This window comes from Aythya fuligula, chromosome 3 (assembly GCF_009819795.1).
Source record: "Aythya fuligula isolate bAytFul2 chromosome 3, bAytFul2.pri, whole genome shotgun sequence".
Lineage (NCBI taxonomy): Eukaryota > Metazoa > Chordata > Aves > Anseriformes > Anatidae > Aythya > Aythya fuligula.
In genome coordinates this window covers 107,500,535-107,518,693 of record NC_045561.1, presented here as the reverse complement: position 1 = coordinate 107,518,693, position 18,159 = coordinate 107,500,535, and the positions used below count along the sequence as shown (strand labels likewise).

The following is an 18,159-nucleotide window of genomic DNA, read 5'->3' as shown; positions in this document are numbered from 1 at the left end:
GCCCCCCAAGCACCACCCGCTCTCCCTCACGCTGCTCCTCAGCCCTAACAGCCGCCCCCGCCCCGAGGGCAGCTCCGCCCTCGAGAAAATGGCGGGCGCTGGGAAACGGCCCCCTCAGGGAGGCGGTCGGGAGAGCGCGCAGGCGCAGCGCCCGTGGCGGCTCTTCCGTCGCAGCCAGCTGGCCGCCTCCCGCCGTGACGGGCTCGGAATCTCCGCGGGGGTGCGGCTTTCAGCCGGTTGTAACGACCCCACCGCTCGGCAGTGGGATCGAGGAGAGGTAGGGTGAGGAACGGGTCGTCTTTATGGGGCTGGGTGAGGGGTCCCGGTGGCGGCAGTGCTGTGCTGTCAGCAGAATAAGGCCGGGCCCTTGCTGAGCCTGCTCGGGGTGAGTGCCCAGGGGTGTTGTTTTTATTCATGTGCCCAAGGGTGGGTTTTTTGGTTTCTGACTTGTCCCTGTGGCGGTCGAGCTGGGTGAAATTTTCCCCTGGTGCCTGCCTGCTGCTCAGGGGTAGTGCATGGGGTTTGCCCCGAGGCATCCGGCATTATAAAGGCAGGGGGAGAGGGAGATACTGACCAGGGAGCACCTTCCTCCTCCTTTTTCTACTCTTCCTCATCCTTCCCCTCGTCTTTTTGCTTCTCCTCCTTCTCTTCCCAGCTATGGCAGAAACGAAACTAATGTGAGGTTTCTCTCGTCCGGTGCATCTACCGACATAAGCTTTGCAACGGGGAGGTGATTGCATCCTTTCAGGTCGTCCAGGGCAACTTTTGGGACAAACAAGGAGTAACTGTGGTGTGGGAGCTGAGAGCAGAGGGATTTTGTTCCTCCCCATAGGTGAGGTAGAGCTGCCATCGCTTGCTGCTTCTCCGGCAGGTGCTTGCTAAGTGTCTGTGTGGGGTGGTACAGGCTTTGTGTGCCTGATAACATGAGCAGCTGGCTCACCAGAGGGCTGTGCTGAGAGATCTTTTAGTACAAAAAAAAAAAAGAAAAGGCTTTTTTGGCTGGGTATGTTTCTTTCCTTTATTGTTAGTATCTACCAGATTTAATATGTAGTTCATTTATCAATACCAGCTGTGACCAGCTAGGCAGGGAGGAAGGAAGAAAAATTTAGAACTGCATTGCAATGGAAACTGGAAATAGGATGCCCTGGGTTTGCCCTGGCAATGCCCTGGGCAATGCATATTGCCTCCGGTGCATGCAGCCTGTCTTCCTATACTTTGATGTTAGTGGTGTAAATAGTTTTCTATTATAGCATGTAATAGTCCTAAAATACTTTTAGACAGTATCATGTGGCACATCTTGGAATAGTGGTTTCCTTTCACTTTCTCATTATGTGCATGAAAATTGTTTGTTATGATTTGTAGTGATCTTGTGATGTTTTTGTAATTGGATATTTCTTGCCCTTATTCACTCACAGTTAATAGCTGTGGGTTTTACTCCTAATTGTGCTCTTACGTTCCATGCTAGTAAAGATCATTTTTTATTAAATGAGCACTTTTGTATTGTCTTTCTGAATGACAGTCTAGTTCTCACATTATTGATGTTCCTGACTTTGTCATTGCAAGTTTCCATTAACCTAATCCTATTTCATATTACAACATAACTGTACATTTAGACTTCATTTTAAAAATACGATGTCTAGTCCTTTAAACAAACTTCTGTTAATGTTTGTCAATAGTATTCATTGTTAACTTCCCATTGGTCTATTGCATACATTAAAATACTTATACTAATCTTTATTTTTGCCAGTTTAATAGTTTCCAGTATGATACTTGCACATTTTAATGGTCACATTTGCAGCTTTTCCTTTGCCTTGACATATTCCCAAGCTGCTGCTAAAATCATGATAAGTAGTGCCAGTGTCACTGCAAGTGACTATGTTTTTCAATTTAAAAGTTAATGAAGAAAATCAGTGTGTCATGGTACAAGTGATTAATGTAAAAAAAGGAACTTCTTTTTGTCAGAAACACCAAGATGGTCTAAAAGTAAAGCTTGAGTGTAGTATATGTCATTTTCAGTGTTCTCGTTTGCTTGCTTGCGTGTGGGGGGTTTTGTGTGTGTGTGTCTAATTATTCTAACTTTTTGTATTTGTATTTAACTTTTCAAGCTTAGTTTCTTGTGAATTCTGATTAGTGGACTCCTTGTTGATGAGGTCAATTTCTTCTGCCTTTCTGCTTTTTTATACGCACTGTTGATCTTACATCTTCTGGTACTTGTGATAACAATTTCAGAGGCTGTTTCAATAGTTTAAGTTTCTGTTAAGTTTTATCTTCAGTACTAATTCTTTAAGAGTTCTGGAGTGAAAACTGTTCTCTTTTTGACTTCCTTATGCTTAGATTACATGAATGAGTTTTCTTCTAGGCTATTTTGTCTTCCGTTCTCGTAGTCTCTTTTCCTTAGATGTGCAAATGATATAGCAATGGAATTCATAGCCCTGTTCTTTAGTTAATATTCATTGTAGCATTTAAGTCTTGTGTTTTCTCTTCTTTGTAGAGTGAGACTTCAGCGGAACAGCAAATTGAACAAATGCCTACCTTCATATTTGGGTGATGGATAAATTCCAAGAGCATACAAGCAACTGCTTCCTGATTCAAGTAATATAATGACATGGTTTTATAGGAAACTGAAAGTAGCACAGTAAAAGGTATGTAACTGAATGATGAAGCGTATTTGCTTGCTTGCTTTTATGTGTATGGTCTTAAACTACATAACATAAAATAGAAACGGCAGATTCCCTGTAAGTATTTCATTAACATTGTAATAGTCCAGAGCTTAACCTGACATCCCTGATATTACTGCAAGAAGGTAAGATGGGAAGCTTATTGCATGTCTGCCTTTGCTTTGAAGTTCATCTTTTGCACTTGAGGGAAAGGGATGTATACTATTTCTTATTATTTGTGTGCTTTGTCTAAGACAATTAATGAGGAGATAATCAAGTACTGTTTTATAAAACCCAAAGAATACCCAGAATAGAAATTCAGTGGTCTTTAGTGATGTAACAAATCTTAATGTCTGTGGTGTTTGATATAATAAATGATATTTATTGTCTCTGTTGCTTTTTGGTATGAGCTTTTCAAACTTTTTTTTTTTGTTGTTGAAATGAGGCTAGAGTTTGACCGGAACGTTAAGCTGGCACAAGTAAAAGAAGCACTCTATCTCCACATTGACCCAAACATACAAATTTGTATGGTGAAATGGTTGGGAATTTAAAAAAAAATATGTATTTTTTCTGCATCAATTTTCAGTGCCTTCAGTCAGTTTATTATTCTGCTTCATAAAGAGTTGCTTGAACTTAGGGAGATGAGACAGAAACAGAGGAGGCAGATGAGAGGGCTGGCTGGACTTAGTTTATCCACAGATGACATGCCCCTAAGTAACCTGAAAATTGCCATCCTGCTACTGAAAATTGCTATCCTGCTACTGGCTGAATGCCGGTGATGGTGACAGCCAGTCATCAGGTGCTCCAGGAATTCAAGCTGGTCTTTTACCCTGTCCTGTAACTGATAGGGTCTGGAGGATCCTGGGGAGAGTCCTGGAATAGAAGACTGCAGGAGCAAGAGCCCAGGCAAGCCTTGAGAGAGAACCATGGAGAAGCTCTGGGCATGCCTGAGGGCTTTCACTGAGTAGGGGTCCCCTGGGACCATACATTGCATGTCTGGAACCACTGTGCCTGCCCACCTAACTTTCTGTTGATCATTGTTATCTTCCCTGAAGGATCCGGGAGGTCATGTTAAGAACTGCTGGGCTGACCCACCAGGCTTCTTTCCTGTGTCATATCATCTGTCATTTAAGACAGGGAAACTGTCACTCATTAACTTCAAATATATCTGTGACAAGAAGTGATTTGGTACCCCACATGTTTTTGTTTTTATTTTTGTTTTTTTTCATTATTAATGAATTCACCCTACTCTTAGGCCATTCAGTGATTTTTCTGTAGTCAGGGACATTAATTGCATTTAGTGCCTCTGAATTCTGCATGGTGAGATTTGTGTGATTTGGCTGCCTTTTTTTTTTTTTTTCTCTGGAAGGAAGCAACAGAGCATGAGCAGGAGAACATGCTCAATTGTGGAAACATTTTGATACTCAGAAGTTATGTAATGGATATCTGTTTGAGCATGGTCTGGACACTTATCAATAGCTGACCTAACTGCTGGCAAATGTCTTTGCCTTTGTCTTTGTATGAACAGGACCTTGTTTCTACTGTGGATAAAAGTAATGTGGTCTATGTTTTGTGTGGTACTTTGGGACTCTAGGTATAAAGAGTCTAATATGCACTTTAGGGGGAATAAGAACCACACCCTAACGATACTGTTGCAGAAAATGTGAAATTTTGACTATCCTAGACCCCTGTTCTTTTGTTTCTATGCAACTTTAGTAGACTTTGTTACTTTGTTAAATTGCAAGATTTATTTCTTATTAGTCATAGTAGTGAGGTGGGTTATTTATCTCTTTGTAGAGGAAGCATTTATATGTATATGCATGTATGTATAGGTAAGTTTTCTATATAGAGAACTGTTGTCCTTCATTAGTAAAATGATAGCGTTTTGTTTACTGTGATCACGTAACATTGTCTAACAAAAGCAGGTTGGCTGTGCGCAGAAGCAGGAAGGGAGCAGCAGTATGAATCTAAATTTTCCTTTATTTGACTTTATGTATTCCACATATTGTCTAGACATTTCTCAACCACGTATAATTAATACATTTTCTTTTTGGCTGTGCAAATCATTTTATTGAAAAATGTGTTGAACGTACTGCAACGACTGAATTTCTTGTATCAAATTAAATAAGTGCAGTCTGTATTATCTGTAGGTATGTTTTCATATAACAGGTTGTAAGTTTCAATCTCATTTCAGTACTGCATATTTGTAACATACAGATTGTGAGTTTCAGTAGTAAATTCAGTACTACATATTGGGCTACAGTTTGATACATCCTCACTATAATTACTTTATTTTTTCAGTACTCATGGGTAAGAGAAAGGAAGAAAGTGTTTCAAAGCCTAGATCCCACAAAAGACAGAGGCAAGAATTCACAGATGAGCACAGTGATGGGTTGAATGATGAAGAAAACTTATTGTTTTCATTTGATAGTAATTTATCTTCTGTGTCGGTAAGTTGTTTTAAAAAAATTCCAAAACTAAGAAAATTGATGTATAAAATTCTCTATCTTTGGTTGATGTTGAAATAAGTCTTGTATGTAGGCTTCAACTGAACCAATCTAAAAGAAAATAGAGAGAATGGCTGTAATGAGAACTTCTGAAAGAGTTCATTCTTACCATATTTTTGTGGATCATGTAGTTTTGACAGTTGATCATAAAATAACAGTATTCTGGTTTTATGGAATGAATGCTATTGAAGTTGACAACCAAGTAAAGTTGAAAGATTTTGTTTAATAGAAGTATGGCATATTTGGTTTAGGGCTGTAGGAAAAGAAGAAAAAATATTTAGAAAAACAAATGGTTTACTAAAAGAAGCACTAGATGCTTTCTTTTGTATAGCTGACACTTTGAAATGGCAATTAAAAATGTTTGAAATGCTTGTTTTAGAAGTGAAACTTGACAATAGGAATACCTTTCTTCATTTTTTCCGTAATAATTTAATTTGATGTTGGACTCTTAAAAACGTAATTTTTGAGCACATGAGTACAGTGTTACATGTTATACGACACTGAGGTTGATTTATGATCCACAGAGGTGTAACTCCTCTCTTCATTTTCTTGAACAGTACCTATTCTGTGTCATTGGATTTTCTTATTTTTCCAAAAAACTTTGTTTGCTTAGAAAGCATTGCTTTTCTGAAGCATTGCAGATAAAGTTACCTGTCAAAATAGTATGAGTTGAACATCGGGGTGTCCCTTTCATTTCTAGTTTCATTTCCTCCTTGCTAACTTAATTCTATTTCCCTTTTTCAAAATTGTGCTAAGACATTTTAGTGGTGTTTAAATAACGAAATCTCTCTATGGTGCTCTTTACTTACTGCTCTAATGTATGTATTATGATCTTGATCTTTTATATTAATTGTAAGTTAGTTATGGCAGGAACTGAAACTTGCCATTGTTAAGAGTTAAGTTTGGGTAACTGTTTTGATCTTAATTTATGTAATAAGCAACTTTTCACAATACCATTAAACCCTTCCGATGTCCCTGTGGTTTGTTAACATTGATGGTTTTTAACATAGTCATTTGAATTCTCATTAAATTTAAAATAGATGAAATGTATTTAATTAAAATGCACACATAACATAATATCTATTTAGACTGTAGGGGAAGTTGGGATAATTGAAAGTATCCAGCTGAAGAACTTTATGTGCCATTCCATGTTGGGACCTTTTCAGTTTGGATCAAATCTCAATTTTGTTGTTGGAAACAATGGAAGTAAGTATTAATTGCAACATTGCTATGCCAAAAGACTGATTTTGGTAATAATTTAAAACATCTAATTTTGATTTGGAAAAAAAAAAAGAAAGATACATAGGTGAGCTAACAATTCTAAGAATGTAGATTGGTTCAGTTTTAGACTCAGGAAGCCCATGGGTCTATGCCGGTAGTCCAGAGCTGATGAAAAAGTGAAGTTTTAAATTCAGAGGTTTGCAAAAGATAATGTGCAAAACACATTATTATACAAATTTATGTATAATTCAAATATAAGCTTCATGTACTCATATGTTCATTTTAAAATACATAGTAATTGTCCAAGTTTATGTGAAGTAGAAGCTGTTTTAGAAGGGTGTGATTCTTTTCGCAAGTTCACTTCTTCTGGAGGGAACATTTCAAAAATTGAATATAAGTGTTTAAATAGAGCTTAAAACCTTTTAGTTAACTGAATGATAATATGTATTTGATTTTTTCTCTTGTATAAATGTTTTCTGCATGCTTGTGAGGAAGGGAGTTTCTTTTCCTCCTGAGGTAGGACATCTTGTTGAATGTGTATTGCTAAAGAATAGCAACAGAAGTTTGGCTCAGAATGAATTTGGGGGGGGGTACTTTAAAGAATGAATGTTTTTTTTGTTTGTCTGTTTGTTGTTTGGTAATTGTTTATTTCTACAGCTATGACTATTTTATGTATCTGATAGAAATTGGAATTTAAGTGCTTGAATACATAAGCAGTCAAGCAAAAAGGCCAAAGCTCATCTGGAGCTCAATCTGGCTACTGCCGTTAAAGACAACAAAAAATGTTTTTACAAATACATCAATGCAAAACAGAGGACTAAGGAGAATCTCCATCCTTTACTGGATGCGGGGGGGAACTTAGTTACAAAAGATGAGGAGAAGGCAGAGGTGCTCAATGCCTTCTTTGCCTCAGTCTTTAGCGGCAAAACCAGTTGCTCTCTGGATACCCAGTACCCTGAGCTGGTGGAAGGGGATGGGGAGCAGAATGTGGCCCTCACTATCCACGAAGAAATGGTTGGCGACCAGCTACGGCACTTGGATGTATGCAAGTCGATGGGGCCAGATGGGATCCACCCGAGGGTACTGAGAGAACTGGCAGAGGAGCTGGCCAAGCCACTATCCATCATTTATCAGCAGTCCTGGCTATAAGGGGAGGTCCCAGTCGACTGGTGGCTAGCAAACGTGACGCCCATCTACAAGAAGGGCTGGAGGGTAGACCTGGGGAATTATAGGCCTGTCAGTTTGACCTCAGTGCCAGAGAAGCTCATGGAGCAGATTATCTTGAGTGTCATCATGTGGCACTTACTGGGCCTGACCACCTGGCTGCCCTGTCAGCATGGGTTTATGAAAGGCAGGTCCTGCTTGATGAACCAAATCTCCTTCTATGACAAAGTGACACGATTAGTGGATGAAGGAAAGGTTGTGGATATGGTCTACCTTGACTTCAGCAAGGCTTTTGACACCGTCTCCCACAGCATTCTCCTCAAGAAACTGTCTGCTTGTGGCTTGGACTGGCGTACACTTCATTGAGATAAACACTTGCTGGATAGCCGGGCCCAAAGAGTTGTGGTTAATGGAGTCAAATCCAGTTGGAGGGCAGTCACTAGTGGCGTTCCCCAGGGCTTGGTGCTGGGGCTGGTCCTCTTTTTATCTTTATTGATGATCTGGATGAGGGGATCGAGCACACCCTCAGTAAGTTTGCAGATGACACCAAGTTAGGTGCGTGTGTTGATCTGCTCGAGGGCAGAAGGGCTCTGCAGGAGGATCTGGATAGGCTGCACCAATGGGCTGAGGTCAACTGCATGAAGTTCAACAAGGCCAAGTGCCAGGTCCTGCACCTGGGGCACAAGAACCCCAAGCAGAGCTACAGGCTGGGAGATGAGTGGTTGGAAAGCTGCCAGGCAGAGAAGGACCTGGGAGCGATGGTTGATAGCTGCCTGAATATGAGCCAGCAGTGTGCTCAGGTGGCCAAGAAGGCCAACGGCATCCTGGCTTGTGTAAGAAGCAGTGTGGCCATCAGGGCTAGGGAAGTGATTGTCCCCCTGTACTCAGTTCTGGTGAGGCCGCACCTCGAGTACTGTGTTCAGTTTTGGGCCCCTCACTACAAGAAGGACATCGAGGTGCTTGAGTGAGTCCAGAGAAGGGTGACGAGGCTGGTGAGGGGTCTGGAGAACAAGTCTTATGAGGAGTGGCTGAGGGAGCTGGGCTTGTTCAGCCTGGAGAAGAGGAGGCTCAGGGGTGACCTTATTGCTCTTTACAGATACCTTAAAGGAGGCTGTAGCAAGGTGGGAGTTGGTCTATTCTCCCACGTGCCTGGTGACAGGACGAGGCGGAAGAGGCTGAAGTTGTGCCAGGGGTGTTTTAGGTTGGATGTTAGGAAGAAGAACTTTACCAAAAGGGTTGTTAGGCATTGAAATGGGCTGCCCAGGGAAGTGGTTGAGTCACCATGCCTGGAGGTCTTTAAAAGACGTTTAGATGTTGAACTTAGTGATACATGTATGGTTTAGTGGAGGACTTGTTAGTGTTAGGTCAGAGGTTGGACTTGATGATCTTGAGGTCTCTTCCAACCTAGACAATTCTGTGATTCTGTGAAAATCTATAAGGTAAGTGAATTGGATAAAAAGCACAAGAACTTTAAAATAAAATAAAAACTTCAATGCTTTTATTACAGGTGGAAAAAGTTCTGTGTTAACTGCTCTTATTGTTGGACTTGGTGGGAAAGCCACTGCTACTAACAGAGGTTCCTCACTAAAAATGTTTGTAAAAACCGGAGCAACGTAAGTAAAACTTCTTCGTTTTAAGATGGGGTATGTAGTTCAGTGATTTTTGATTATGGTTTTTGTTAACTTCATTCTCTCTGTTTTCCAACTGGGTCTAACTCATAAGGGAAAAAAAAAAAGCAAAGCATAACACTGCCATATTAAAAATAAATAAATAGAAATTTACCAGTAGAATGCCACTATGTCTTTGCTAAGACATAGCAAAATGAGCTACTTATTGCTTAGTTCTTGTATATTGCTTTCATGGCATACTTGAATATCCTACAGAAGGATTTGATTTAATTAAAAAAAAAAACAAAAAAAAAAACATAGGCAATGAGTTAACCTCACTACTCACAGAATAGTGGTAAGTCAGAAGTGATAAGTCCTGTGATTTGAGTGCAAGGACCTTGACATGCAGGTGGACTATTTAATGCAAAGGAAGTGAATTTGTGTCTGCAGCAAGAGTGGAGTTAGTATGTTTAGGGGAACCAAAAATAGATGGGAGGAGGTTTAAAAGCTTACATTTACATAGTGCTGTAACCCAGAGTCCTAGGCTTTTCCTTTTAGAGGTGCCTGGTACTACAAATTTTTGCAGTATGTGCCTTATACATAATAACACTTGCATTGTTCACCTAAGAACCAGAAAATCTGAATTCAGAATTGAAACCACGTAATTTCTTTCCTAGAAGAATGCTTTCAGCAGTGAATTATAGGTTACTTTTGTTAGGCATGGCTTACAGAAGCCAAACAGCTTTTTACCCCAGAAACCAGTCTGGGGACAGTAGAAGAACCGAAAAGGAACTTGATTCTGCAACCTAAACACAAAGGCAGTCAGATGGAAGGACAGGTGGGGGAATCTGCTCTCACAACTATTTGCTCTTGACTCCTAACTTATCTGAAGGGGCAAAAGGACAGTGTGTAGCAATGTTTCTGGCTACATGTCTGTTTTGGCTCAAACAGCACCAGTATGCTTTGTTCTTACTTGTACTATGACTGACTTTAAGTTGCTACCTACACAAGACATGACAATTTTTGTGGAAAATTAGAATGTTCTGTGTTTTTTTATTTTTTTTTATTTGGAACTAATTTCAGTTTGCCTGTGGTGGTTTGAGTGTGTTTTTTTGTTTAAAGTTCTGCAGATATCTCAATAACATTGCGAAACCAAGGTAGAGATGCATTTAAACCAGAAGTGTATGGTGACTCTATTATAGTGAATCAGCACATTACTCTGGAAGGAAGCAGAAGTTACAGACTGAAAAGCAAATCTGGTTGGTGTTAGTCTTTAAAGCTCTTCAAATATTCTCATTGCCTTAAATGCCTTGTTGTTAATGACAGATTGTTTCTTATAAGGTCAGAAGTTTTGCATTTACCTTAACATCTAAGACCTTCGTATGTTAGAAAGTAAAAAGCAGTTGTGTCAGGTTCTGCATGATGTGAGGTCATACAACATTATGTTTTATGTAGTTTTTTTTTTTTGTTGCTGTTGAATTGTCTGATTTACCTAAATTCTGTCACAGAGGAATTGAAGTAAGAAGTGGCTTTAAATAGAAGTACAAATTTCTGTGCAAATGCAAATATCATATTGGAAAAATTAAACATATATATATATATATATATCTTGTTTAGGAATAAAGCAATGCTACAAAAATACTAATCTCATTTATCTTCAGTAAGAAGCACTAGATTGAACAAAAGATTGGAAGGTTGCATGTCTCTTTTCTTTGGACCAATTGTTATTCTCTCTCTCAGGGACCGTAGTTTCTTCCAAGAAAGAGGAACTCTTAGGAATACTGGATCACTTTAACATACAGGTAATTGATGCAGTGTTTACATTCTGTGTAATTTAAGATGTACTATATTAATACATATATTTTATAATTCTTTAAATGCAATGCTTCATTTTGTGTAATAAGAGAAGTTCACCTTTTGCATGTTCTTTCGTGATCACTCCTGAAGGCAAAAGAAAATTAAAATTTTATCAACCTCATATCATGCAGAATAAGACTCTGTACCAGACAAGTAAACTTTTGGTGTAATCTGCAAACTTTGGGTTATGTATCACATTAATGAAAGTCTTAGCCTATGTAGGTTTCTTACATACCTGGACCCTATTATTTATTTATTTTTCCCCTGATGATTTTTTTCAACTTTTTCTATTGCAGAAATGTGGTAGACTTTTTATACATGTATTTCTTATTTTTTTGCTGCCTATGTGATTAAGGAAAGATTAGGTAGTGTACATCAAGTATAAAACATTCAAAATATTCAGCTTGTCAAATAATATAAATTTCATTTACTATGTATTGATTTTATGTTGTGGGAACTTCTGGAAGAATATATTGGACAGTTCATTGAATTGAATGATGTACTTTGGGCAATTAAATGAAGACAAATTAAATGGCATTGGATGAAATTCCCAATGTTAATCTTGTTAAATAAATAGATAAAACAAGCACTTTCCAGAAAACGTTTTTCTTCCCTGAAAACAGTTCCTCAAAAGTCATTTTTTTGATTCAAATTTGTGTTAGGAGTGTGGGTTGTTTTTTTTTTTGTGTGCGTGTGTCTGTGTGCGTGTGTCTGTGTGCGTGTGTGTGTACGCGCATATGGTTCCCATCCCAACCCTAATCGCAGTTACATGGTATCTCTTTTCTCTAAAATAAAAATAAAGTAGTGCATCTAACATTACAGGTAGATAATCCCATGTCTGTTTTAACTCAAGAGATGAGTAAGCACTTCTTACAGTCTAAAAATGAAGGTGACAAGTATAAGGTAAGAAAAATCTTTTAATACATTGATTAAATGTTAAAAGGTAACTTTTAGTCAGTTTGGTTCAGGTAATTAAAAAAAGACACAATGCACTCCAGGAAAATAAAGAGAAATATTTGAAACAAAAAATACAGGTTTGAAAATTTTAGAGCTGTCATTTGGGGGAAAAAAAAAAAAAAAAAAACAACTTTCAGAATTCTTGATTTTAATTACCTGATTGTAGCAGTCATCCACTTGCAGAAACAGTTATTTGAAGTTTCTTTTTTCTAAAAGTATTGACCAAATTATTAAATTTTCTAGGATGCTGCTGAGTTGCTTCATTATTCAAAAATACCTCACCAGTTATTTTGCTTAATGTATCAGTTACTGTACATAGCAGTTGGGATGAGTGGTCTTCCCATGGTAATTATGTAAAGTTCACTTAGGTAAACTAATATATTTGACATCTGCATCTTTTTATTCTTTTATAGTTTTTTATGAAGGCGACTCAGCTGGAGCAAATGAAAGAAGATTATTCATATATTATGAAAACTAAAGAAAATACAAGTCTTCAGATAGAACAAGGAGAAGAGGTATGTTAAAGTCGCAGTAATTATTAACACAGGTTTGAGCACTGAAATAGCTAATAGTTAAAAGTATGTAGTTTTGGCTTGTTCTTAGTCAAAGTTAAACTTTCAAAAAAAAATCTTTCCAACATTTCATATTGCATTGTAGCATTATGCTTCTACAATTGAACTTTTTTTTTTTAAAGCGTCTTCAAGAGCTTAAGCAGCTTTATAATGAAAAAAAGGAACGTTACAAAAGCATTGGGTATGTTAATGAAATGCGAAATCATCTTGAAGAGTTGAAACATAAAATGGCATGGGCTGTGGTAAGTTCCTTGTTCTAGTGTTTCCACGTATAAAACCAACTTTAAATTATTCCTAAACTGCTGAAGGCATTCTGATATGTGCTAATATTTAGGTGGGTGAGATGGAAAGAGAAATACAGCCAATCAGAGAAGGCATCAGAGCTGAAGAAGGAAATACAGAAAAGTTTGATCAGAAGCTAGAGGAATGCCAGGTACATATAAAGTTTAAACTATGTTTCAATTTTTGGTTTTGCTTTCTTCGCTTAAGAATAGAAATAATATTGAAAATTGTGCTTCTCCTTTAGCCTGTAAACTGACTTTCTAGGCTTTTTTCAAGGCTCTGTAGTCTTATAGATACTGGTGTTTACCATCTGCAAATGTTTGCATTCCACATCCAATTGGAGAAAAATACTAGGACTAGTTTTCTGCTTTTTAATAGGGGTTTATATGAGTGGTTTTCATGCTGATGCTTTAGATCTACGTATAATTACACTACTTTTACTGTGAATTTTGGATGGCTACCATTGCTTATCCCAATGAATGTGAACTGAAATTGTTTCATTGTTGAGGGTACTCCTTCAGTGCCTGTGCCTTTTAACAGCAGAGTATCTTTCAGAGATGTGTCATGTTAGGTTTCCTTAGTTTTCAGTGCACTGAAGATGAATGTCTGATTCCAGGAGACATCTGGAAATTAAACAGACTTTTTGGATGGTACTTAAAACTTCTGGAGGTAGCAGAAAAGAATAATATTGCAAAACATTCAGAATTGCAATGACATGTATCATTTGCAGGGAAATACTAGGCACTGTTATTTTAAACTTTTCAGTCTTTTGAAACTTCTCCAAATTCTCTGAATTGGCACTTTTTTAAATATTGGAAAAAAAAAAAAACACCTAAAAGTACATATTTGTTTTAAAATTTAAGTATTTTTTTATTGTATGGCCAAACATGTATGTGTAATATTGAAGAAACATTGTCTGGATACTGGTCTCACCTCTCTCCATTTGGCCTTACTGTAGTTAGAGTCCTGTGTTTTGAGTAAAGCATAAGTAAGAAAAAAAAAAAAAAAAAAGATTTGATAGTCTTTGGTTTCCTGAGTGTGTTCCTATATTAATTTTCCTCTTTGCATATTGTGAATGACTTGTGAGATGTGTCAGCAGATGGATTCTTTTAGGTCATACTTCCTCTGTAGCATGAAGAGGTTTTGCAGAAAATTTTGTTTCATTACTACTTGCATATTATTTTCTTTTTGTCCTAAAGGTTAAAGTAAATGAAGCAGAGGAGAAGTACAAAACAATACAAGAGAAATTAGTAACAATAAATGAAGAAGCAGAAACCCTGCAACCTCAGTGTATTTTATTAAAAGCTGATGTGCAGGCAAGAAGAAAAGCAGTTAATGAAGCTGAGGTAGGCAAAGCAACTTTCAATGTTGATACTGATTTAAAGCCTTAATTCTCTTCCTTGTCTACCCGTATATGCTTCTCTATGTCTAAGCTTCCTGAATGTGTAATTCAAAAAGGTGATTGATTGGCAAGTAGCTTTTCTTCAGGGTCATAGAATTTATATCTCTATGCAGGTGTTAAGCAATGGACAGCTTCAGTCAGCATATGATTAGAGAGTGTAAAAAGGAAGGTATAACAATTAATTTGATTTTTTTTTATTATTGGAAGTATTAGTAATTGTTTGTTCAGATGCAGTTCCTTGTTTACCTTCTCAAAACTGTATTTCTGTCTTGAAATTATTCTTGTTTCTGCTAAGATAATGTCCTGTTTCCTTCACAGGTACTTTATAACCGTGTCAAAACTGAGTTGAAACGTCTGGGAAAAGATAATGAACAGCTGCGTAATCGAATTGAAGAAATGAAAAACAGGTAAATACAGATACAGTGATTATGGTGTATATTTACTGTATAGATATATACAGAGTGAGTTCTTCTGATTAATGAGAAAATCTGTAGTAACAGAAAACAGTTGTTTAACTAGACCCTTCTAAAGATTAAACATTTAAATGTCTCTGTCCATGCTTCTTTGTATGCCAAGATTTTGACTGGAAGGTCATGAGGCAATAGGGCAGAAAAAAGCTTTTCTTTTTCCTTGGTGACAGTATACATTTTTCTAGCTTATACAGTGTTGCAAAACAAATACTCTTTAAAACAGTTATTATAGGAATGTAATGTGAGAATTGTGTGATTGCAAATTTAAAATGAAAAAGATCACTCTGATTTGTAGATCTTGTGAATGCTCTGAATCTTAAATACATTTGATTCATAGATCTATCTATATGTGATGTACTAAAAGTTTGTAAGTACATATCAGAAGTAGTATTTTGTTAAAACTTTTATCATTTTAACTAAAATTAAGTAAACCCTGCAAATTATAGTGCAGTTTTTAAAATATTGAAGTGTGATCTCTTCTAGTGCTAATAGGATTTCAGTTCCTGAAAAGATGGAAAAACAAAGGAAAATTGCACAGTTAAAGGAAAAGTTACAGGCGTTTCATGATGAAGAAGTGATGATTGGCCAACAGATGGATCAGTTTCAGCAGGCTATTTATAAACATAAGGAAGAAGATGCTAAACTTAGGTAAGTTAGAGTTGTTATTTTTTACTTCAAATTATGAGAGATCATCTCTTATATACCTTCATTTCCTTGCATTCGAGTATGAGGCTTCAGTTTCTATATTTGCTTTTGTTTGTTGTTTCCCTCTCCTTCCTAGTTGATCTTAGGAATTGCTAAACTTTTCTCCGCAGAGTATGGCTAAATTCCGAAACTTTTGGAGAATTAACAAAACCGTTATGTTATTAAAGATGAAAGGTAATACTAATTTAAAGCCTGGTTTAAATCTATGCTGCAATTTGATGTCCTCCTTTCTTCCCATTGTCTGTCACTTATTCTCGTATCATCACCTTATGGGACTATGATTTGCATTATTTTCATGTTTTATATGCTAGTAAATCCCGGTATGACGTCGTCAGATCTACAACGTGATGTAACAAATTATATACACTTAAAGATAATTATTGTATCTATAATTACATGTAAATTTATAGAGACTTTAAACCACTTGCTTCAAATGTCTATTTAACTCATAAATGAACTAGAAAAACAAAGCATTTATACGCTGTGATTTGGAAACCTGAACTTGAGCAGTGGTTACCGGAGGGGGTTATGGTTATGTTGCCATTTATTGTTTAAAGACATTTGAGAATTGTTGCCCATTATACATGATATGTTATTAACAAAACATCTTTTACCAAATATCAAAGACAGTATTTTCTTTCTTCTGTTGAAGACCTTTGTAGAAGAGGGTGAAATTGAAATATGAAAATAGAAAGTAGTATTGATCTTTTACTTTGTTGTCATTTTTTGTTTATAACATGTATTACTGTGTAAATAATGCACAATACAAATTTACAGTTTGTTAGGTGTCTTTCTGTAAGACAAAATTCATCTTAGAATATTGTCTTGCTGTTGTGCTTTTTGCTTCGGTTGTTTTTTTTCACCAAGTAAAATTGTTTATCAATATGTATCTCTAGCATTCTGTACTGCTTGATATAATTTTGGTGTTTTTACATCTGCTTTAGCATTTTTATCTGTGTTGTGCTCTTCTCTTCGTACCTTTCACCATGGTAAAGTCACATAAAGCTATGTTGCAAAGTGGCATCTTCTTGTGTTTTTTTTTTTTTATTTTTTTTGTCTCATGTTTCTTAAAGCTCTAAAATAATTGTGGGTTTGTAACTAGTTGTACTTTGATGTATGGAGGTCTTCTCATGCTATCCTATTATATTAATACTTAAAAAAAAATAAGACCACAATTATTTCTCTAAAATTAAGACTTCATAAGCTGCTGCTACTGAAAAAAAATCTCTTCTTTTAGGAGAGAAGAGGGTGATATGAAACAAGAATTGGATGCTAAGCAGAAACAGCTGAGAGAGCTGAGAGATAGTAAAACAAATATCTTTAAAAGATTTGGACAACATGTACCATCATTTCTTGAAGCAGTTGAAACAGCCTACAGGCAAGGACACTTTAAACGCAAACCTGTTGGACCTTTAGGTAAGAATAACAGCTGAAAAATACAGTTTTTGGAATATTTCTGTACAGGTTTACTTGAATGGCTGCTGCTGGCAACAATGAACTTTTAGAAAAGCTATTTGTTATTGAGGGAGTTCAAAATATATCTTCTGTAATTCCTGGACTAAAATTTTTGTTTTGGTAGACTATCTTTTGCTTCTGTCCTTTTTGTCATATTATTTAGGTAAAATCTGTCTTTCCTAATTTTGCAGCTGTTTTTATTATGGTATTTTATGCAGTTACAATGTGAAACTTGCTATCCCTTCAATTCCTACACAACCTCTTAACTTTGGCTTGGTTTCATGGCTTGTTACTGATCTTGTTTTAATTCATCCTTTCAGGCTATTTGTGGAAAAAAATGAGTTTGGGGGTTTAAAAGGTTTCCTGCTTTTAAATTTGGATGGCATGAAAGGCTCACTTATACTCAGGAAAGGGCATCTGGCTAAACTGTGTGATACTAGCAGTATTTCTAGGACTTCTGGGAAGAAGTTTGGAGACTTTGGGAGATTATGCTGTTATCTTAGAGCTGTTCCCCTTTGAGTCTGGGTAATTTTCTTCTGAAGACATCTTAAATCAAAAAATTCTTTGCCTGTCATGCCAACTCTCCAATTGTTTATTTTGTGAAGACATTGTAAAATACATTTCAGAATAGTGTTGCAGAGCAGGAGAGTTTTGAGTGGAATTATGACATCTGAAGGGGCTTGCCAAGTATCATAAGGTAGGGAGATGCTTAGCTGAGGACTTTGCTCTTAGATTAGATTGACCATGCTAACAGGAATTCCAGGGGAGAGTTAAGTCTGGCTGTAAGGTCTTGATGCTGCTTGCTTGGTGAGGTGTGTTGCAGGAAGGTCTCATCCCTCAAAATCTTCCTACTCACCAATGGAGGAATAGTTTAAGATAATGATGGGGATTGGGTGTTTCAGTGATGTGTTGCAATGCAGTGAACTTTTAAAACATAGAGTAAATAAATAGTTATTAGAAAAGCAGTTTTTCTAGTTCATAGGTCTGATAAAAGTTAGGGAAATGGAGGAAAAAAATCCTGCCTGGTGTACTAAACAAAAACAGCAATAGAAAAACACACAAAAACCGTTCAGTTTAATTATTGAAGTAGTACAGTTGAACGAGTCAGTTCTATGTGTGGCTGTCAGTGTATCTTATCTACCGTGTAGGTACTTGGAAAACTAGGTGTTTACTGCAGGGTGGGGATGTGTGAACACTGCTACTGATGACAGGTGATACAATGAAATCCTCATGTTAACTTATAGCATAGTTTTCCTCTGCCTTCACCCTTGGAGCAGTTAATAAGTAGTCTTTGCCATGACAC

At 37.0% G+C, this 18,159-nt stretch overlaps 1 protein-coding gene across 3 annotated transcripts in view; it reads left to right on the top strand.

Moving 5' to 3' along the window:
- Window positions 1-165: 165 nt before the first annotated feature.
- SMC6 (structural maintenance of chromosomes 6) overlaps window positions 166-18,159 on the top strand; it is a 32,558-nt gene continuing 14,564 nt past the window's right edge. The window contains exons 1-16 of one of the 3 annotated variants that reach the window (XM_032184046.1): window positions 166-277; window positions 656-832; window positions 2,492-2,642; window positions 4,959-5,107; window positions 6,253-6,370; window positions 9,057-9,162; window positions 10,279-10,415; window positions 10,897-10,958; window positions 11,836-11,916; window positions 12,384-12,485; window positions 12,665-12,784; window positions 12,877-12,975; window positions 14,024-14,170; window positions 14,545-14,633; window positions 15,180-15,344; window positions 16,639-16,817. In XM_032184046.1, coding sequence (XP_032039937.1) covers window positions 4,964-5,107; window positions 6,253-6,370; window positions 9,057-9,162; window positions 10,279-10,415; window positions 10,897-10,958; window positions 11,836-11,916; window positions 12,384-12,485; window positions 12,665-12,784; window positions 12,877-12,975; window positions 14,024-14,170; window positions 14,545-14,633; window positions 15,180-15,344; window positions 16,639-16,817 — 1,549 coding nt within the window. In that variant the 5' untranslated portion in view covers window positions 166-277; window positions 656-832; window positions 2,492-2,642; window positions 4,959-4,963. Of the gene's footprint in view, window positions 283-655; window positions 833-2,491; window positions 2,643-4,958; window positions 5,108-6,252; window positions 6,371-9,056; window positions 9,163-10,278; window positions 10,416-10,896; window positions 10,959-11,835; window positions 11,917-12,383; window positions 12,486-12,664; window positions 12,785-12,876; window positions 12,976-14,023; window positions 14,171-14,544; window positions 14,634-15,179; window positions 15,345-16,638; window positions 16,818-18,159 lie in introns of all 3 variants that reach the window. The other 2 variants (XM_032184048.1, XM_032184049.1) reach the window with 2 other exon arrangements.